Here is a 22,855-nt window from a genome sequence, read left to right on the forward strand (position 1 = left end):
TAAACAAAATCACCCAAATAATATTTGGTCGACTAACACCATTATTTTTTTATATTTAAGTCGCCCAAATAGGACATTAGTCGCATTTGGTGACCTGGCTGCAGGCCGTTTCGAGCCCTGAGAACATCAATATTACCACATTGTGTACGAGCGAGTGGACGAATCATCCGCATGATAATGAATACAAACAGTTAATAAAAACTGGATAGTAATGTTGAATTCTAACTCTATTTTACTTTTTTGGTTATAGTATACACAAAATAATGTTAAGAAACGATTACAATGTCAAAGAAATAACTATTAATATGTTTGAAAAAAATGCAGTCATCGAGTGGACGAATTGTCCGAGGTGAGTAGATGAATTGTCCAGTGGACGAATCGACTGGAAAGCCATACATACGTACAGGGCTAGTGATATTCAATGTTTGGCTAGTAAATAGCTACTATTGCCAGCTAGTGAGAAGAAAAAAAAGTCAAATGTTGCAGCTAAGTCTTAGTTTGTAAATATGACTATTCTGCCCCCACCCAACCCCTAATGTTAATGTTTTTTAAGCTCTATCTCCCTCTTTAGGTGACATATCTGATTATTACAATTATTTAGTAAAACTGTAGTAACTTAAAAAGTAAAGCAGGGTTTGTGAATTTTTAAATGTGGCTAGTAAAAATATTTTAATCACTGATCCCATGGCTAGTGGATTTTATAAAAATTCTAGAAGCCATGTATGTATCTTATCTCTCTCTCTCTCTAGATATATATATACACACACACACATATATATATATATATATATATATATAAATAATTATTACGCCTACATGCATATCCATGTGGTTCTTACCTTTGCAGTTACTAAAACTTGTTCTTCAAATCCGATGGCAGTTCTCTCTCTAACCCATCCACATACAAATTGGTTGTAGGCGTCGAGTCCTTTATAACTTTTCAAATCATCAGCAGTGTATGCACTTGGAGTAAATAAAAGATAATTCACAATGTCCATGTATGTGATACCTGGCAAAATGTCCACATTGTCCGACCAATTCTTTAGTTCATACGGATCATTACCATCAATTAATTTTAGTTTGTTGTCGTACCTAAGCCGTACAGACGTGTCCAGTGTATCCCTATAAGATAAGCAGTCTTTGTTCGATTTAGCCATTGTCCGATTTATTACAAAAGTATCACATATTTACGTTTTCTTGATTCTTGTCCGTTTAGTGCATGTAAAAGTAAGGTTTGGTTGTCTTCACAATGGCCGACCGAACTGCATCACGGGAAAAATATTGCGTAACTGGGATTGTTCTATAGAAACGGTGTTTACAGGATAAATAACCAGTCATTCAACTCATTAGGATGATTAGCCGAGACAAATAGACGGCTGTCGTGTATATTGCCATTTTCGATAAGATCGGGGGTAAGTACAGCCAACCATCTGTTGTTAATGTTTGCTACACTGATTTCTTTTTTTACGCTACACATTAAACTAAAATTTAATGACCATTTCGGGAACCAGTCAAAATATACCCTAGTAGACGTTCTTAGTTTTTGCACACGACACTGTCAAAATACCTTAAGTAGGTCAATTTTGGCAGGTACCGGATTTGTGTTGCAACATAAATCCAGGAAGGTTGTGTTGTCAAACAACGGTGAACTTGTTTTCAGGTATTAGATGGCTTCAATATCTTTTAAAGTAAATTAAGATTGTCTTTGTTTATTAATGTGCTTGTTGTCATGTGTTAATTTGTTGTTTTTGATCTGTCAAAGTGGGCTAAATTTTGTAAACACATGACTGTTATGACAGTGATACTGATACTGTGATAGTCGCAATGTCAATGTCACTCCCGACTCGGTGTGGCAATGCACGAAGTAACCAAAGGTATTTTTGACTACGGTCGACAACAGACAATTTCTTGAAGCATAGCTTGGACTAAATCTGGGCCCCGTTGTGCATAGCCCGAGTACTCTGACTGTAAGAGAGCTAGACGGACATTTGGACATAAACACGCTCTCATTACAGTCAGAGACCAACCTATGTCTTTTTTTGGCAATTCCTGACTACCAGACGGTAGGCAACAGTCCCGCTCTAATACCACAACAATCCTATGTTTGACGTCAAATACCTTTACATCAATCATTTTCGAGTTAAGTGATACAAAAAAATCCACATATTAATCACTAATACACTTACTACAGAAAGAAACCCGACAGCACCCACATTCAGCTACGCTTCGTGACACTCCGTCGCAACAATTGCAAAGCTCGGCGATCTATTTCGAGACGTAGACCACGTGATCGCGCACTGGGCGATTCCGCCTTGTGCAGCAGTTACAGGGGCCGTCTCATATCAAGCGAAGTTACAACATGGAAGAGTTGGCTAATGCCGTTTTGGATGAATTTTATTTTGCGCAAAAATACATACGACGAGACCACGTAGTGGTCGAGTGGTATGTTCTTTTGCAAAATAAACAAGTGCAATAAATAGGAAGTGAAAATGTATGTGAAGTGCTGTATTTATTACATACCTTCTTTTATGTTTTACAAAAACAGTTTTAAATTTAACGTCATAACAGTCTGTTAAATCTACCATCGAAACTCCTTTCATGGATTTGATTAACGTTCAAAATCATGCTCTGCGGCAGCCTTGTGTAATGTTTCAAATACGATGTGGTGTAATTTGTAAATTATATATCATGTCAGTAAATAAAAGGTTTTAACTGCAGTAAAAATAAGGGAATTACACATTTAAAAGTTCCGGTCCAGATCGCACATATTAATTAACCAGTAGTTGGTTCACATGTTTTTTACCTAGATAACCAATTGTTTGGTTACCTGAATTATATTTGCATAACTGTTGCCGTTGTGAACAGGGACGATCATCCACATTTCTGGTTTGTCGATATCGGGCCCACATTTGGCTTATGACTGATTGTGACACATTGTCTACTGGCCACAATTAGCTGAGTGGTGCCAACTTGGAGCATGCCCACAGACCTGAGACGTGCCTGACGTTGGAGACATGACATTGTTAAAACGTTACACAATGTTGTAAAGAATCTGACAGTACGGTTATGAATCAGTGTTCAAGTAACAAACAAGAAAGAATATTGCCACAGTGTGCACACAACGTACACAAACTCGGTGTTCAGTTTTAAATCACACCCTTTGCACATGCAACATCATGTCTTGTGCTTCACGATCAAAACAATTAGTGCATTTTATCATGCTCTTTGAGAGGGAACATTAACATATATTGTGCATTTGTGTTGAGTTTTGTATCTCATTTCATTCTATAAATTATTGATATTTGAAATGGAATATCCCCTACTTATTTTGAACAGTATATTTTAAATGTGCCAATATTAAATACAAGCAGATAATGTGAATCAGGTGTATACATTTTGTCATTGTTGAGGAGCGTGCCATCGGTTATGCTCTCTACCTATGGCAATTAGTATCCCAACGATGGCAAATGCTGTCGATGCCATCGTTAAGTTCGAGCCCTGTATGCATGCATACATGTATATAAGTAACTGTTATATTGAAAGTTGGCAGAATGTAACTTACAAATTAAAACACCAAATGGCGAACAGCACTAAGTATGCTATTTTCACTTCTAAAACATTCATGATATAATCGTTCAAAATAGTTTACCCGAACCTTCTAGCTTTGATATTGCAGAGATCAAGTTTGTCAATTTATCTTTAATTTTTATTGACATATTGGTTCATTCATAATTCAGTCCATTCCCTATTGAACAAAGAACTAGGGGGTTTGGGTGGGGAAAATATTTCTGATTCTTGGGCAGTGTAAATTTGTCATCTTTAAGAGCTCTACTTTTTTGTATTTTTAGAATTCTTCACACCACATATTTGAAAGATGGCCGACTTTAAACAAGCAGGAGGTCCTCCAAGTGACCCAGCGGGACCTCCGCCAGCTTACCCCGCCCAGCCCGGGCAGCCCACGTACCCCCAGCCACCGCCCTACCAGGCCCAGCCAGGAGCAGTTCCCATGCAAGGTCCTTATGTGGCCCAGTCTAGCGCACACAGTAAGTTAAACTTGGTTTGCTTTAACGACAGTACCAGAGCACATTGATTGAGTAATTGTAATCATCGACTAGTATTGGATGTCAAACATTTGATTAGAGTCCAACTTTATTGAGGGTGTGGGAATTTAGCTTAGTGCATTGAGCGCTCACTGGAGTCCAACTTTATTGAGGGTGTGGGGATTTAGCTTAGTGCATTGAGTGCTCACTAGAGTCCAACTTTATTGAGGGTGTGGGGATTTAGCTTAGTGCATTGAGTGCTCACTAGAGTCCAACTTTATTGACGGTGTGGGGATTTAGCTTAGTGCATTGAGTGCTCACTTGAGGTGTTTGCATAGCAGGATTGAAGCACCTCATTGGATCCATTCAAGTGATTGGGTTTTTATTCGTACCAATCAGTGCACCACAACTGGTCCAAGGCTGTGGTATGTTATTTACATGTCAAGTACTTCTTGCCCCATGCTTATAAAACATTGTTAGAGTCTGAACTCCGACTCTAAAATGAGTCTGAAACTTTAACACCGTGACATCATGATACAAATTGTTAACATTTGATGTCAGAGATTTGAGTCTAGACTCCAGTTTAATGAGTGCAGGCCCTCAAGTTAACACCGTTAAAGTATATATATATCCACAATTTTTGGTCTCATGTCTGATAGGATTGTGAAAATTGGCTCGAGTAAGTCACACGTGGGATATGTTTTTCAGGCCACTGAATGATGCGTACGCCACTCTTGAATTTATTACAACAGACATACATATAATTGGGAATTTTTAGCATAGAAATTGGGAATTGTTCAAAGGGGCCTGTTCGGACCCACAGAACAGCTGGATAAGTGCCTGACATATGTTGTGATGTAGATGTGGGTGGTGTAGACTGAACGGTTATCAGTACATCCAAGCTTAGTATATTTATCAATATTGGATCAAGTTCAACAGCATGATTCCAAAAGTGGTAAGTCTTCTACCCCATAAAAGTATAAATTATATAAAGTATAAATTATATAAAGTATAAATTATGTCTGTATGTGTAGATATACAGTGAAACTTGTCTAAACGGGCCTTGAACAAACCGGAATCCTGTCAAAAGTGGTAAGTCTTCTACACCATAAAAGTATAAATTATGTCTGTATGTGTAGATATACAGTGAAACTTGTCTAAATGGGCCATGAACAAACCGGAATCCTGTCAAAAGTGGTAAGTCTTCTACACCATAAAAGTATAAATTATATAAAGTATAAATTATATAAAGTATAAATTATGTCTGTATGTGTAGATATACAGTGAAACTTGTCTAAACGGGCCTTGAACAAACCGGAATCCTGTCAAAAGTGGTAAGTCTTCTACACCATAAAAGTATAAATTATGTCTGTATGTGTAGATATACAGTGAAACTTGTCTAAACGGGCCTTGAACAAACCGGAATCCTGTCAAAACCAAGTTTGATATTGTCCCAAAGTCTTTATTTTCTAAAATGCAACCCTCTAAGCACCAGATCTTGTCTATATCCCATCTAAAGCAGATAAATATTAGGTCTGCAGCATAATCTGGTTTTGACAGGTTTAACTTGTGTGTATCAATCTGTCCATTTATGGATGTGTATTTTCATTTATACTACTGTCAAGTTCATTTTGAGTGAATAATCTTGGTGCAGAGAAAATATTGCAAAATAGTTGATATATCTGATTATGTAGTATATACATGTACATATACCATACCTTTTTTTGACACTAGTGACCTCCGTTTCAAAAACTAAACCAAGCCAAATGTTCTTGAATTTAATAAATTTAAAATTTTACTTTTTCAGCTGTTGTTGTTACCCAGCCAGGTTATGCTGTTCCCGGGCCATTGCCGGGCTCCACCTGCCGCTATCAACAACATCCAATGTTGATCATCTGTCAGCACTGCAACGCAACTGTGACGACCACAACTACTTACGAAGTGGGTTTACTCACTTGGGCCGCAACCGGACTGATCTGCTTGTTTGGGTAACACACTTACTACATTATACTTCACTTATTACATTATATTTCCTAGAGACTCCCCAGTGCAGGGTTTCGGACGTAAGAATTAAAAAAAAAGAATTGCACAATCTGATTAAAATTCGCTCTACTGGTATATACCAGTAGATCTAACAGCATTGCATGGACTCCCATGTCCAGATGACATTTCATCTATAAATAACAATTTAAATATCGACCAATTACACTTCGCCTTTTATAGCGTTATTTGGGAGCATACAAATTCTAAAAATATCGGGCGAGACTATTTATGCAATAGGCGAACTTGTTGGTCTATTTCAACATTGAAAAAAACAGAGGGAAAGGTGCAGTAATAAACTCTGGATTGTATACTGGTATAAACAGATTTTATGGCTATACCATCATGTTTTGGGGGTTTTTCGTTTTAAAACAAATTTTATATAAAATTTTATATTGAAATTAGTTTCCGGCATACTTCGTAATTCACCCGAATCATTTCGTATACCCTCAGCATAATCCCGAATGTTTTCAAATTCTTTTCAAATCACTGGCATGATTTTGCAAATAAAGTTTTGATTGGTCGAATGAAAGGTCAACTGGACATGAGCTCCAACGGGCTGCTGTTAGATCCACATGTAATAGTGGAGCTAATTTTAATTAGATTGACAATTGCAGTGGCTGAAACGGCACACCGACGGAAATTTTGAGTCTGCCTATATGGCAATTTTTTTAAAGTTACTTTTGCAGCAAGTAAATATAACTGAAAGGTTATTTTGTTACATGTAAATATACTCTTCAAAAAAAGAAACGCAAAAGGGTACAAATGGGTTATAACTCCGATTTTATGTTTCCTACCGGTTCATGCTTTGTGAATATAAGGTCATTGCATGTCCCAAACACATTCCCACGGTTACATTCGATAAAACGCAGCTACTGTACAATAAAGTTCCAAAATGTGAATATTCGCAAAAACGCAGCCACGTGCAAACCATGTCACCACTGCACGTGCGTTGTCTGCACGTGCAACATGAACACCGACAGTATAAAAGTGCAGGGTGTTCGCTTGCCTGGCCTCTGTATCTGGCCGACAGTTGACAATCCAGGACATGCCACGTCTCAGTGAACCGCAGAGAAACAATGCCATCGGCCGACTAGACGCAGGCGAATCCAGAACGGCCGTTGCCAGGGCATTCCATGTGTCCCCAAGCACCATCTCCAGACTGTGGGACCGTTACCAGCAACATGGATCAACACGTGACCTCCCTAGATCCGGTCGACCACGGGTCACTACCCCCGGGCAGGACCGCTACATCCGGGTACGCCACCTTCGGGAACGATTGACTACTGCCACCTCCACAGCCGCAGCAATACCAGGTTTGCGCAGGATATCCGACCAGACCGTACGGAACCGCCTACGTGAGGTAGGAATTCGTGCCAGACGTCCAGTTCGAGGTGTCATCTTAACACCACAACACCGTCGACTCCGACTGCAGTGGTGCCAGATTCATCGACAATGGCCTCAACTGCGATGGAGACAGGTGTGGTTCAGTGACGAGTCCCGATTTCTGCTCCGACGTCATGATGGAAGATGTCACATGTATAGGCGTCGTGGTGAACGTTATGCGGCAAACTGCGTGTAGGAAGTGGACAGATTCGGCGGGGGTAGTGTCATGGTGTGGGCAGCCATCTCACACACTGGCAGAACTGACCTGGTCCACGTGCAGGGCAACCTGAATGCACAGGGCTACATTGACCAGATCCTCCGGCCACACATCGTTCCAGTTATGGCCAATGCCAACGCAGTGTTCCAACATGACAACGCCAGGCCTCACACAGCAAGTCTCACAACGGCTTTCCTACAGAACAACAACATTAATGTCCTTCCTTGGCCATCGATATCACCGGATTTGAACCAAATTGAACATCTATGGGACGAGTTGGACCGACGCCTCCGACAGCGACAACCACAGCCCCAGACCCTGCCCGAGCTGGCAGCAGCCTTGCAGGCCGAGTGGGCCACCATCCCCTGGGACGTCATCCGTACTCTGGTTGCTTCAATGGGCAGGCGGTGCCAGGCAGTTGTCAACACACGTGGAGGCCACACCCGGTATTGACTCCAGATGACCTTGACCTTGGTGGTGTGTCCTATCACTTACTCACAATGGACTAGAGTGAATTGTGAACAATCCTGCAACATTTGGTAATTATCGGACTCACCATTCAATAATTAAATCAATTCTCCAAATGTTACGACAATGTGGTTTTGGTTTTGCGTTTCTTCTTTTGAAGAGTATATATTTCAGTTGTACTAATGTCAAATACTGGCAGATAATGTACACCAGTTTATATTAATTTTGTACTAATGTCAAATACTGGCAGATAATGTACACCAGTTTATATTCATTTTGCTGTCACTGTTACCAACGGCAGTAATTTTTATCAGCTGCACAAAAGTGCTGTCAATGATGCTCCCTACCCACAGCAATTGATATGTCGACAATGGCAATTGCCATCATTAAGTGCGTGCCCTGCAGGATGTTGCCATGGTTACATATTAAATATATTGTTTTGTGTAGAATATCTATGTGTGTCTGGGCATCCTAGTACTTAGAGTTCAAATTTATTAAATTTTATATTTCCCAATATAATTTTATTTTGCAAAATCTAGTGTGTGGCAGGGATGGGCTGGGGAGATGGCTCTAGTGTGTGGCAGGGATGGCAGAGCAGGGATGGGCTGGGGAGAGGGCTCTAGTGCCACCGATAATTCTGAATAAAAAATGTTATTGTTAGTAAATCTTAAATGAGTGATAAATTTTACTTGTAGAATGCAGGAAATTACATTTTAGGACATTTAGTGTTCAAAATTTTATGGGGAGCATACCCCCAAACCCCCTAGAAACAGGCGTACATGGTCCCATTTTTATGGGGGAGCAGGCTGGGTTTTGCCCGAATTAAACACAAATTCCTGAATCAGAATAACAACATTTATTCATATTATCATATATATGGTTGCAAACATATATAACTGCACATTTTTACATGTATTACAACTAATCTTGAGGGTAAAATGGTGGAAATACATGGTAAAAGGTCTCAGGTTAGCACATTTTATCCAAATATCTCTATAATTTTTGCCCGAATTAGATGTTTTGCTCCAGCACTAGGGGCAGTTGTCCCTCCTGTCCCCATCTTGTACGCTTATGCCTAGAAACGTTGCTTTGTGCCCTTGATCTGAGTCATCCCCCCAATGTCTACTTGCTTCTGCCCTGCCTGTGTGTTACTCCAAACATTAGCGGCATCACATATGTACACAAGAAAATAGATTAAGTTGATAAACAGACTTTAATAGTTTGAAATGAACAATGGCAGCAGACTCCGGAAATCAATCTAACAGTATTTTCAACTTGTGAATGTAACCCTTCGCTGTGATTGGTACATTGAAGTCCATGGTACACATTGTGCCATCAGTGAGAAAGTGCAGGTAAATGATCTCTTACTGCTAATCAGTTGCAACAACCAGAATATATTTCCGACATCTAGTCGCCCCAGTTTAAAATGTTCCTTTCTTTTCATGGTAACCGTGACTACCTGCATTTTTACCTGCTTGTAGCTTTCAACATAGAAAACTCAGCACAATAAAATAAAATGGCTACTAACGTCGTTCACACAGGTTAAAGCAGCTGTCTCTAGAATATTAAACAAATTTAATCTTTAAAGGTCCTATGTCAAAGTTGAATCTACAATATTTGGTTATTTTCACATTTAGTTGTAATAAGTAACTACAAATTAATCGATCCCAAGCATAGTCTTTCCATAATTAACTCAAGAATAATATTTTTAGGTCTTGTATTAAATGACAAGAGAGCTTTACTGAATGATTTGTGGCTAAATATAGCATGGTCACCAGGGGCAGATCCAAGATTTTTAAAAGGGTGGGGTTCCAAAATTATAAAAAGGGCAACTTTGAGTTTGCCTTTGGCAAATGAATCAACCTCTTGAAGGGAACGAGGTGTCTGGGGACATGCCCCCTCAGGAACATTTTGAATTATATACTCGCGGAAAAAAGTTCCTGTGCACCAAATAATTGCATATAGAGTATAATTTACTTGAAATCTGGTCATAAACAATTTCAGTAAATGAATGTGTAACCACTTCCTTCCATGTCCCAATTGCATGAGCTATTCATGCTTTGTGCTCACAAGTTGCATTACTAGCATTCTTGGTCACGTTCATGCTCCTCTTTGACGCCATTTTTCTTATCATTGGACTCTAAAACTATTGTATGGATTTCATCACTCAGAAAAATACTTTTGTTGGCATCTGATCGTCGTCAGTGTGATGCCACGCTTCCAAGAAAATTAAAGTCTTCGAAAGATGGGTATGATTGCAGTTAGAATGGCACAAACATTGTTGCTCGTCATTTTGGTGTTCATTGGTGTTCATCAGAAAACTATGCAGTGTCTGCAGAGATGTTCTCGACAGTTTAGGAATACTAGGGATCTTCCATGTTTAGGGAGTCGACACGTGACGTCACGTTAACCAATCGTCAATATCAAGCAGGTACACATGTGGACTCATTTGGAAATGTCAAGTTTAACATCCCAATACATCCCTGTGTTAAGGCCAATCAGTGGAAGAACTGTACACAACTGATTAGGTGATCACAAAGTACGACCATGACATGACGTCAATACGTTGTTCTGTTACATCGTCACCGATGGCCCACCAAGCATTGTGTAGACCGTATTTCAGGTTCAGAAAACAGTAGGGGATCACTGTACTTTTAACAGATAAATAGTACATCTGTGTAAAACACAATATATCACAATGTTATAAATATACGTCTCACTGAAATTTTAATGATGCACAGGAACTTTTTTCCGTGAGTATAGATACCTATAGAGATGTGTAACTAAATTGACAATGTCCGGCAGGTGCTGTGAGGGGTGTAACTAAATTGACAATGTTTGGCAGGCACTGTGAGGGGTATGTACCGGGTAACTACATTGACAATGTCTGGCAGGTGCTGTGAGGAGTGTATAACTAAATTGACAATGTCCGGCAGGCTCTGTAAGGAGTGTAACTAAATTGACAATGTCCAGCAGGTGCTGTGAGGAGTGTATAACTAAATTGACAATGTCCGGCAGGCGCTGTGAGGGGTGTAACTAAATTGACAATGTTTGGCAGGCGCTGTGAGGGGTGTAACTAAATTGACAATGTCCGGCAGGCGCTGTGAGGAGTGTAACTAAATTGACAATGTCTGGCATGTGCTGTGAGGAGTGTAACTATATTGACAATGTCCAGCAGGTGCTGAGAGTAGTGTAACTATATTGACAATATCTGGCAGGCACTGTGAGGAGTGTAACTTAGCTATATTGACAATGTCTGGCAGGCGCTGTGAGGAGTGCAACTAAATTGACAATGTCTGGCAGGTGCTGTGAGGAGTGTAACTATATTGACAATGTCCGGCAGGTGCTGAGAGTAGTGCAACTAAATTGACAATGTCTGGCAAGTGCTGTGAGGAGTGTATAACTAAATTGACAATGTCCGGCAGGTGCTGTGAGGAGTGTATAACTAAATTGACAATGCCCTGCAGGCGCTGTGAGGGGTGTATAACTAAATTAACAATGCCCTGCAGGCGCTGTGAGGGGTGTATAACTAAATTGACAATGCCCTGCAGGCGCTGTGAGGGGTGTATAACTAAATTGACAATGCCCTGCAGGCACTGTGAGGAGTGTATAACTAAATTGAGTGTATAACTAAATTGACAATGGTCAATGCCCTGCAGGCATTGTGAGGAGTGTATAACTAAATTGACAATGCCCTGCAGGCGCTGTGAGGTGTATAACTAAATTGACAATGCCCTGCAGGCGCTGTGAGGGGTGTATAACTAAATTGACAATGCCCTGCAGGCGTTGTGAGGAGTGTATAACTAAATTGACAATGCCCTGCAGGCGCTGTGAGGAGTGTATAACTAAATTGACAATGCCCTGCAGGTGCTGTGAGATGTATAACTAAATTGACAATGCCCTGCAGGCGCTGTGAGGGGTGTATAACTAAATTGACAATGCCCTGCAGGCACTGTGAGGAGTGTATAACTAAATTGACAATGCCCTGCAGGCACTGTGAGGAGTGTATAACTAAATTGACAATGCCCTGCAGGCACTGTGAGGAGTGTATAACTAAATTGACAATGCCCTGCAGGCACTGTGAGGAGTATAACTAAATTGACAATGCCCTGCAGGCACTGTGAGGTGTATAACTAAATTGACAATGCCCTGCAGGCGTTGTGAGGAGTGTATAACTAAATTGACAATGCCCTGCAGGCACTGTGAGGTGTATAACTAAATTGACAATGCCCTGCAGGCGTTGTGAGGAGTGTATAACTAAATTGACAATGCCCTGCAGGCACTGTAAGGAGTGTATAACTAAATTGACAATGCCCTGCAGGCGCTGTGAGGGGTGTATAACTAAATTGACAATGCCCTGCAGGCACTCCCAAACAAAAATGCATGCTTGCGGCTAGGTTGTTGCAAGGTAGTTACAAGGTTGTTACAAGGTAGTACAAGCAATGCAAGCTATTTGCAAGCTAACATTTAGCTCGCGTAAGGTAGTCAGTATTTCTGCAAGCTTGCCGCATGCATGTTTTCATTTGTGAAAGCATGCGCAAGCTTGCTGCATGCATATCTTCAACTGTGCAAGCTTCCCGCAAGCATGTTTTCATTTTTGCTAGCTTGCTGCAAGCATATCTTCAACTGTGCAAGCTTCCCGCAAGCATGTTTTCATTTTGCAAGCTTGCGCAAGCTTGCTGCATGCATATCTTCAACTGTGCAAGCTTCCCGCAAGCATGTTTTCATTTTTGTAAGCTTGCTGCATGTATATCTAGCTTCAACTGTGAAAGCATGTCTACACTTGTGGAGAAAAAGCTAAGTCCAAATAATTTTCATGGTTATTTTTTTTTTTATTCATAACTTCTCATATGATTTATCAAATTCAGTGGGAACAGTGGCTAAACAACCAAACATACATGTTACATATTTAGATAGTATTTACAATAATAATTAAAACAAAATTAATATTAATACATACGAATGATAATACAATAGTAAAAGTTAAAAATGTCTCAGTTATTCAGAGGCCAGGGCGGCCATCTTGGAATTTTTATTGTCCTGAAAAATAACAACACTTGGTCAGGTCTATAAGAGGATCATTTGGACCAAGTTTGGTTGAATCCTGCTTGGTGGAACAGGAGAAAAAAGAAAACAGAAGAAACAAACAAATGACTTTACACCACAGTGTGGATCTCCAGATAGTGGAGGAATATAACCTAAAACAAGAAGAAGAAGAAGAATATAGGACCAGGAGCTTTTTAGCATATTAGTTTAGTCAAGACTATCCCACATAAATGGAACATGTCTATCAGACAGGTAAACTAATTTTGTAGCCTAAGTATCTGACAACATGTAGCACCTATTTTTTGTTTTAACTGTTCATGTTTTTCACTTTAAAACCATTGTTGTTTTTTTAAAGAATTATACAAGATGCAAGATGGCTGCCACTGATGCAAGCTTGTAGGGAGATCGTCGCAAGCTTGCAGGAAGCTTGTTGCAAGCTTGCGGGAAGCTCGTCGCAAGCGTGCGGGTAGCTTGTCGCAAGCTTGCGGGAAGCTCGTCGCAAGCTTGCAGCAAGGTTGTAAAAAGGTTCCAAATACTAGCTTAAACTGAATAAGCTTGCGGGAAGCTCGTCGCAAGCTTGCGGCAAGGTTGTAAAAAGGTTCCAAATACTAGCTTAAACTGAATAAGCTTGCAGGAAGCTCGTCGCAAGGTTGCAAGAAGCTCGTCGCAAGGTTGCAAGAAGCTCGTCGCAAGCTTGCAAGAAGCTCGTCGCAAGCTTGCGGCAAGGTTGTAAAAAGGTTCCAAATACTAGCTTGAAACGCGGTAGTTACTACCTTGCCGCAAGGTTGTTACCAGCTATTTATTAAGCTTGCAATTTTTGTTTGGGAGCTGTGAGGAGTGTATAACTAAATTGACAATGGTCAATACCCTGCAGGCATTGTGAGGAGTGTATAACTAAATTGACAATGCCCTGCAGGTGCTGTGAGGAGTGTAACTGCCAAGTTCCCATGCTAGAGATTTTACATGTAGGTGTACCCGACAAACAAAAGTTGAAAAGTGTATAGTTTGAAAATTGCAGTCTGCATCCTATTTTCAAAGTGCTTGGTGAAAATACCAATTTAAATGATTAAAACCAGCCTTACAAATGTTCACTTATTAACCCATGAAACAAACATTGCAACTATGATTGTGTAGTTTATTATGATAAAATGCTAAAATAGTTTATTATGAAGAAATTGTAAACTAAAACAAAAGGAGTCATATGTCTGATCATGTATAATAATTATTTATTTGCTGAACAGATGAGAAAAATAATCCATCACATGCAGATAACCCCCCTCCACCCAAAAAAAAATCCCCAACCTTTTCTGGTGAAAATTTAAACATGTACATTTATTAAAACTATTGGTATGTTTGTATTTTGCTTTAGTAACAGATTATATTGGATTGGAAACAGAGACAGTAGCTTTAACTGGGCACTGCAGGGTCAGATGACAGTAAACTAAGAGGACCTAGTCAGGGAGGGGTGAAATAATATGTATAGAATCTCCATGATAAGTCAATCAAGTCACCAGGGTTTCTAAACACTTAGTAACCAATGGCAACCATTTGTTTTAGTAACTGACCCCTGTACTGACAAGCATTTTGTGCCCTGTGGATGACGGTTTGTTACAACATTATAAAGTAACACATTTAACATTATTTTTGTTCAATACCTACTGTTTTTGTTCAATACATACTGTTTTTGTTTTTTCCAGGTGTTGGCTTGGGTGTTGCCTGATTCCGTTTTGCGTTGACGCCGCTAAAGACGTCACCCACACCTGCCCTAACTGCAACCAGCTGTGTGGAAAATTCCGACATTTCAGTTAAACGACTAATGTCTACCGTTTTGTGCCTATTGTGCAGTCCAGTTTTTAAAAAATATTTTTTGTCAAACATACAACAGAAAAATGTATGCTTTATAAATATATAAAATTATACTGGAAGTGTTCTTATCAACTATTTTTTTGTCTAATAACAAATGACAACTCTGTTAACATATCAAGGGTTTGTTAAATAAAAAAATAATATTGAAAAGCAAAAAATCTCTGTGATATAAAAATGACTGGCTCAACTACTGTTAATATAATTAAAGAAGGAAAAACAACAAATTGAGTCAAAATAGTCACACTATGTTCAGAATTTATTTCTTTTAACTTTTTACCATCCTGTGATATTTGCTTACTTGAAATGGGGAAAAGGATTTCATTTATTTATCAGTCCACTACTGGTCCAATCGGAGCGGACTAAAGGTTTTGTCTGTCATTCTGTCAGTGTCTCATATAGTTTTTGGACATTTTTATTTTCACATTGCTTCAAGATATTAGATCTGAAATTTTGTGTATAGCTTTATAGTGTACTGTTACAGATCAAGTTTGACTTTCAGGGTGATTTGCTAATTTTTTGCAGTTTCACCCTAAAATACGAAAAAAAATTGCTGGTTTTATATTGTATTAACATTGTTTCCAGGGCCACATCTAACAGCAAAGGGGGGTGGGTGGGGTGGGTAGGGAGGGCATACAGTGACAGTTGTCCTAACAAATGAAAAAGTGCCATTTTAGGTTTAAAACCCTGTATTACTGTGACCAGACTTGTTTCTCTTTGTGCAGCATCCTCATTATTTAGGCTAGTTAATGTTCTGTTTTCATTGTTTTATTATTGTAATAGTTGCTTTTGTCAGGTGTATTTAATATAAGTAGAAATGTTTATACATGTATTTACAATTCTTTCTTTTTTTGACATCTTATACAGCCGTTTGTCCTTTAGACTACTACTATTTAATCAGAATTAATATTTAACAAAACAAACAAACAAACCAGCAAGCATATTTTAAATTAATTGTATGTTGCCCATTCCATTGTTTTAAATAGAATGCAGACATGAAATGAATGCATGTATTCCTAGTATGTAATTAAATGTTTTGTTATCTTACGAATTGAGAACATTTACAAAAAATAGACTGATGATCCGTAATCTTTCTATTGCATAATAATACAAAGTTAACAATAATAATTTCAAATAATAACAACATAATATTCTAACTAAAATGTCATCCAATAGCCGATGATTAATGAATCAATGTGCTCTAGTGATGTTGTTACACAAAATAAATTTTAATTAAAACCAAAAGAAAATATTTGAAAAAAAGAAAGAAAAAAGTTTTAAAAAGTGTCTGACTACATGTATATATAACCTGACATCTCAGCGGTTCCTTTGTGCATTTCTCCCTTTAATAATGGACTGGGCCAAACCTCCCAACAGTCAATCATTCCTTACCAAACCTCCCAACAGTCAATCATTCCTTACCAAACCTTCCAACAGTCAATCATTCCTTACCAAACCTCCCAACAGTCAATCATTCCTTACCAAACAGCCCAACAGTCAATCATTCCTTACCAAACAGCCCAACAGTCAATCATTCCTTACCAAACCTCCCAACAGTCAATCATTCCTTACCAAACCTCCCAACAGTCAATCATTCCTTACCAAACAGCCCAACAGTCAATCATTCCTTACCAAACAGCCCAACAGTCAATCATTCCTTACCAAACAGCCCAACAGTCAATCATTCCTTACCAAACAGCCCAACAGTCAATCATTCCTTACCAAACAGCCCAACAGTCAATCATTCCTTACCAAACAGCCCAACAGTCAATCATTCCTTACCAAACCTCCCAACAGTCAATCATTCCTTACCAAACAGCCCAACAGTCAATCATTCCTTACCAAACAGCCCAACAGTCAATCATTCCTTACCAAACCTCCCAACAGTCAATCATTCCTTACCAAACAGCCCAACAGTCAATCATTCCTTACCAAACAGCCCAACAGTCAATCATTCCTTACCAAACAGCCCAACAGTCAATCATTCCTTACCAAACCTCCCAACAGTCAATCATTCCTTACCAAACCTCCCAACAGTCAATCATTCCTTACCAAACCTCCCAACAGTCAATCATTCCTTACCAAACCTCCCAACAGTCAATCATTCCTTACCAAACCTCCCAACAGTCAATCATTCCTTACCAAACCTCCCAACAGTCAATCATTCCTTACCAAACCTCCCAACAGTCAATCATTCCTTACCAAACCTCCCAACAGTCAATCATTCCTTACCAAACAGCCCAACAGTCAATCATTCCTTACCAAACAGCCCAACAGTCAATCATTCCTTACCAAACAGCCCAACAGTCAATCATTCCTTACCAAACCTCCCAACAGTCAATCATTCCTTACCAAACCTCCCAACAGTCAATCATTCCTTACCAAACCTCCCAACAGTCAATCATTCCTTACCAAACCTCCCAACAGTCAATCATTCCTTACCAAACCTCCCAACAGTCAATCATTCCTTACCAAACCTCCCAACAGTCAATCATTCCTTACCAAACAGCCCAACAGTCAATCATTCCTTACCAAACAGCCCAACAGTCAATCATTCCTTACCAAACAGCCCAACAGTCAATCATTCCTTACCAAACCTCCCAACAGTCAATCATTCCTTACCAAACCTCCCAACAGTCAATCATTCCTTACCAAACCTCCCAACAGTCAATCATTCCTTACCAAACCTCCCAACAGTCAATCATTCCTTACCAAACCTCCCAACAGTCAATCATTCCTTACCAAACCTCCCAACAGTCAATCATTCCTTACCAAACCTCCCAACAGTCAATCATTCCTTACCAAACCTCCCAACAGTCAATCATTCCTTACCAAACCTCCCAACAGTCAATCATTCCTTACCAAACAGCCCAACAGTCAATCATTCCTTACCAAACAGCCCAACAGCCAGTTGTTGCTTACTATCTTCTTTGATGTAAGACCTTCATGGTACATTATATCTTTTTATACATTAAACTGAATAATCACTTTGGAATTCATTAATAGTTTGAAAACATTTATCGAAAAAACAGCTGGCTGCATTTGTTTAAATACACTTAACATTCATAAATTGATGCAAAGAACTAGTTTTAAAGCTTTCAAGCAAGAAGTCATGTTTCATCCGGTTTGTAGTCTGAATTTGATGTTTGCTCAGAAATATTCTTTTGTTATTTTAGGCATCAAGTTTTGATGTCCTTATTTATTTGATTACTTCTATGTTTATGCTGACAGTACCAGTAATTGTTACTGCAACCATTACCAGTTTGTATGTGATAATTAAAAATAATTTCATATTTATCATGCTCATAACTATTTTTATAAAACCTATATATTCATTGATATTATATATTTTTATTTTGTTGGTGCATGAATTTGAAAGTGTTTGCAGCATCTTTTCTAAATAGGTTATAAGGACAAATTTTTATTAAACGACATAAATGACTTCACTTATTTTTCCTCGTATTCATTTAATTATTTAATGATAAATGTGATAAGCATATCATTGTCTTTCACTATGCATATTAACAACTGATTTTAATGAAATATGTGGTGGTCTTTTTTTTCTTCTTCTTTTTTAAAATGTTTAAGCCTAAGAATGGCAAAAATGTGTAGTTTGGAACAGAGCTAATGTGTAATTTGTTTGCGAACTCTAATTGGATAAGTACACTTCATATTAATGACGAGTTTCTCACATCAAGGGATGATATGTCATTTAAACACTTTTCAGATATAGTGATTTAGTTAATGGGTAATAGCAAAGAATCCGACTGAATCTTGTATAAGGCTAGTGTCAGACTGCCAACTGTCACGACGAAGTTCACCAACTCTATGGTTGCATTGTAATTTTTTCAACTCGACATAGATGGGTGCACTTGGATTAACAACTAGGTCATAAGACAAGAATTGTAGAAGTTATGACAGCAGAAAGTTGGTCACTTTTCTTCTGGCAGTTGGTAGTCTGATCCTAGGACTAGAATTATTTTGTAATTTTTACTAACATTTTTGAGTCTTGTTGTTGCACGAAGAAAAATTTCATCTGGGTTTTCAATTGTTTACTTGCTTTTTTTTTAAACGTTCTCTCGATTTAGGAAGGTTTATTATATATCTATATTGTTTTTTATTTACTAGTTTTGACACAATGTGTTCCTTTGTTTTAGTTTTCTACCATGTGAGTTTGGACTTGAAATTTTTATCATGTTACAGATTAAGTTTTACTAAAATATTTGCAATTACACACTGTGATTACTAATGTCTAATAAAAATGTGTAAATCGTAATTTTGTTGGGTTTTACTGTTGTTTCCAAAGGACAAGAACTTTAATGATGTTCAGCAGATAGAACATGGCGATTTGTACAGAGAAACCAATTGTTGTAAATACCAGAAACCAAAAATATGTGTCCTACTTCGTCTTTAGAAAAGGATTTCCTACTTCATTTTTACGAACATTTCCTACTTTGCCAGTAGAACTGCTAGTCCCAAGACTGTACATGCACATACATTTCACTGAAGTTCACAGATACTATTTTGGAGAAAGACATTAGGGAACAGTTGGTTTTGTAGGCAAAATTCCTGTCACTATTAGCATCGATGTCAGCAAGATGGTTAACTTCTCGACGCTATGGATGCAGGTTTTCCTTGCAGTTAGTGTTGGTGGAATCCCTTATTTCTTTCAGTTGGTATATATTTAAAGTATCTTTATTTCTTTCAAAAGTATATTTTTTAAGTATGAAAATAAAATAAAAAAGACCTGTTGATTGGTTGCAATCAAGTTTATTTCAAATAATCCTACGAGTTGAATACAGAAGATAATGATGTAAAGCCAAAATAGAAGATTATTCCATGTTTCGGAATGTAACCACAGCACATTGCGGAAATCAATATCTTACTTGGTCATTGTAGGGCTACCTGCATACAGCAGTGCGTTTTAGACCTACGTAACCTGTAGCAGGTGAAATGTCCATTCACCTGTTAAAAAAACATTGTTTTTCAAGAAATGGATGCAAGTATGATCATGTCAATATTAGTCCGCTTGTGTGATTATTATTATGCATCCCATAAGCTGTAAATTACATCTCGGACGACCTAATTTTGCACACGCTATCCCAAACCCTTTTCTCACCCCATCCTCTTTATTTCCAGCAGGACATTTCTTTTTGGCATGCTATTTTTGAAAAGTAACAGCAGGTCATACTTTTCTTCTTGTTTCGAGTCCTGCATTGCCACTAATTCATTTCCAGGCATCAAACGAACAATAACCCCTACAAATCTAATGATGCCATTAAAAAGTGGGACAAACCAAGTTAACTGTTCAATGGTCTACAAATAGATAGTAGCCAGGTTTTTCTTTCAAAAAGGGTTTTTCTCGTTCCAACCAGTGCACTGCAACTTCATATGGTTATCTTTAATTCATTCATTTTGATCTTCTATGCATCTCTTGCATACAATTGTAGGACACTAAAAGAACCAATAATGGAATGTGACTAATAAACTCACAATATGTAATGAATACAACCCATAGAATATCGAGAGACAACAGCTGTAGAGAAACATGGAATGTAAATGAACATTAAACGAATCTAGTAAAAACAATACCTGTAAATTCACCAATATCTCTTTAAAACTGAGAGACAAACGTTTTAAAATATTCCTTTCAACTGATAAAAAACACAATCGGAGAAAGAAATGGGATAAATAAAAAACATGGCCACTCCTGTATGAAATCTAATCCAAAATGAACAGTAACATTATATAAAATGAAAATGCAGGTAGCATATATGGCCATCATTAAACAGTTGTACACAAATATGAATATTTGATTTTTCTTTGATTTTTCTTTGTTCTCCAGTTCATTTGTTTGTACTTATTACAAAAGCAATGGTTTACATTTTATGATCAATAGCAATGGTGGTTGTAGATCAAACCAGCTTCTTGTCTACAGAGGCACATTAGGAAGCACAACACAAATCAAATTAAGACGGTGAATACTTCTGTATAACCATACAGATTGGTCAACTATACCCTCCAAGTCAGTAATTAAAGCAATAATACAAAACAAACAGTCCGAGAACAGACTTTGAACACAAGGATACAAAAAACAGCAGCTATATCTTTGCTTATTATGCAATAACAAATCACAGTAATCAAAATTTAAACAAGAATTCTGTGGATTAAATGATTCACTACTACAAACTGTTTTGGTGGCTGTGATAAAAATCCATAGGTGCAACTATAAATCAAGTTTCATTGACCTAGCAGGAAACATTTTGTTCAGTATTGCATCACGATTCACTACGCAAGTTTCAGAGATCGCAACACAATTTTAAAACATTATACTGTAGTTGCTGATAAAATTTCAATTGATTAGAAATATCGCTAATCAAGATTTTGAAAACAGAATGTTCCCTGCCTTGATAGTTTGTGAGAAACTGATCTGAATGAGAATTAAACTTCAATTCAAAAGTTGACGCCATTGGAAAAGTCTTTTTACTTCATAAAGATGAGACAGTAAAGCAGTTTTAATAAACGTGTCGCACTATCGCCATTCACGTCAACTACAGCAGATGTCTGTATTTTGGGTTGACATCCAACTTACACTCTGGACACGGGAACTCTTTTGTCAGAAAAGGTTCATACCTAAAATTAAAAAATTTAATTTAGAAAATTACTTTTTAATGGGCAACAACATGCTCCCCCCCCCCCATTCCACCCCAGTTTAACAGCAAAAAGACTGCAAACCAATATGATTCAATTCCTGCATGGCTAACAGTTCACTTAACTTCAGTGTCATGATCACAAACTATGGTTTACATCAATGTTCGAAATAAGCACTTGTTCATTTGTCCTGACAAGTGAAAATCTGCTCGGACAAGCAAAATGTACCTCAATAGTTGTTCAGTGGACAAGTAAAAATGTTCAATGCAGTTTAATTTTGAGCAATGAAAAATAGTCCTTGTACTTGAATAAAACAAACCATTTATTTGGATAAATAGATTTCTCAATGTACTTTAAAATTTTTTTGCTTATTTCTATAGCTGTTTACATACAAATTTTTTAGAATTTAAGTTTGTTTTCTTAAACACCACCACTACATCACACTGATTAATTAAACATTGGCTATTGGATGTGAAACATTTGATAATTGTGGCATGTAGTTTACAGAGGAAACCTGCTACATTTTTCTATTAGCAGCAATGGGACTTTTATATGTACTTTCGTACAAACAGGACTGCACATACCACAGCAAATGATATTTTATATGTACTTTCCCACAGATAGGCCAGCACACCATAACAAGGGATCTTTTATATGTACTTTTCTACAGACAGCACAGCACCTACCACATTCATTAATATAGCTCCTGAGGGTGAGTACTTGCAGACAATAGTATATGACTTGTTTGTCGTTTAATGTTCGACACAAACACCAATCTAGCGAGTGACTGCAATAGCAGGCTTTTCTGAACATACCTTCATTGTCGGGCACTAGTTTGGAAGGAAGGAAGGAAATGTTTTATTTAACGGCGCACTCAACACATTTTATTTACAGTTATATGGTGTCAGACATATGATTAAGGACCACACAGATACTGAGAAAGGAAACCTGCTGTCGTGACTTCATGGGCTACTTTTTTTATTAGCAGCAAGGGATCTTTTACACGCACCATCCCACAGACAAGACACACATACCACAGACTTTGATATACCAGTTGTGGAGCATTGGCTGGAGTGAGAAATAGGGCACTAATTGGGATGGGAAATAAAAAACAATCAGAGAATGCATCCTTGGAGGAGATTCA

General features: G+C 38.1%; 1 protein-coding gene across 2 annotated transcripts; it reads left to right on the forward strand.

The window, feature by feature from the left end:
- The first annotated feature begins 1,294 nt into the window (after positions 1–1,294).
- LOC121380341 (lipopolysaccharide-induced tumor necrosis factor-alpha factor homolog) lies at positions 1,295–19,336 on the forward strand. Of its 2 annotated transcripts, none has more exons than XM_041509123.1 (4): positions 1,295–1,412; positions 3,849–4,043; positions 5,848–6,028; positions 14,895–19,336. In XM_041509123.1, exons 2-4 carry the CDS (start codon positions 3,875–3,877, stop codon positions 15,004–15,006), a joined length of 462 nt encoding a protein of 153 aa, XP_041365057.1. In that variant the 5' UTR covers positions 1,295–1,412; positions 3,849–3,874; the 3' UTR covers positions 15,007–19,336. The 2 variants fall into 2 exon arrangements, with proteins under 2 accessions (XP_041365057.1, XP_041365056.1); XM_041509122.1 differs by lacking the exon at positions 1,295–1,412 and adding an exon at positions 1,522–1,660.
- Positions 19,337–22,855: the final 3,519 nt, after the last annotated feature.

The sequence above is a fragment of the Gigantopelta aegis genome, chromosome 9 (genome assembly GCF_016097555.1).
Source record: "Gigantopelta aegis isolate Gae_Host chromosome 9, Gae_host_genome, whole genome shotgun sequence".
Classification (NCBI taxonomy): Eukaryota; Metazoa; Mollusca; class Gastropoda; order Neomphalida; family Peltospiridae; genus Gigantopelta; species Gigantopelta aegis.

Bases quoted from the DNA above. Each gene is read 5' to 3' on its own strand.
- LOC121380341 (XM_041509123.1), top strand. From the start codon at position 3,875: ATGGCCGACTTTAAACAAGCAGGAGGTCCTCCAAGTGACCCAGCGGGA. The intron at 4,044-5,847 runs GTAAGTTAAACT...TTACTTTTTCAG, and splicing joins GGCCCAGTCTAGCGCACACA to CTGTTGTTGTTACCCAGCCA. The intron at 6,029-14,894 runs GTAACACACTTA...TGTTTTTTCCAG, and splicing joins GGACTGATCTGCTTGTTTGG to GTGTTGGCTTGGGTGTTGCC.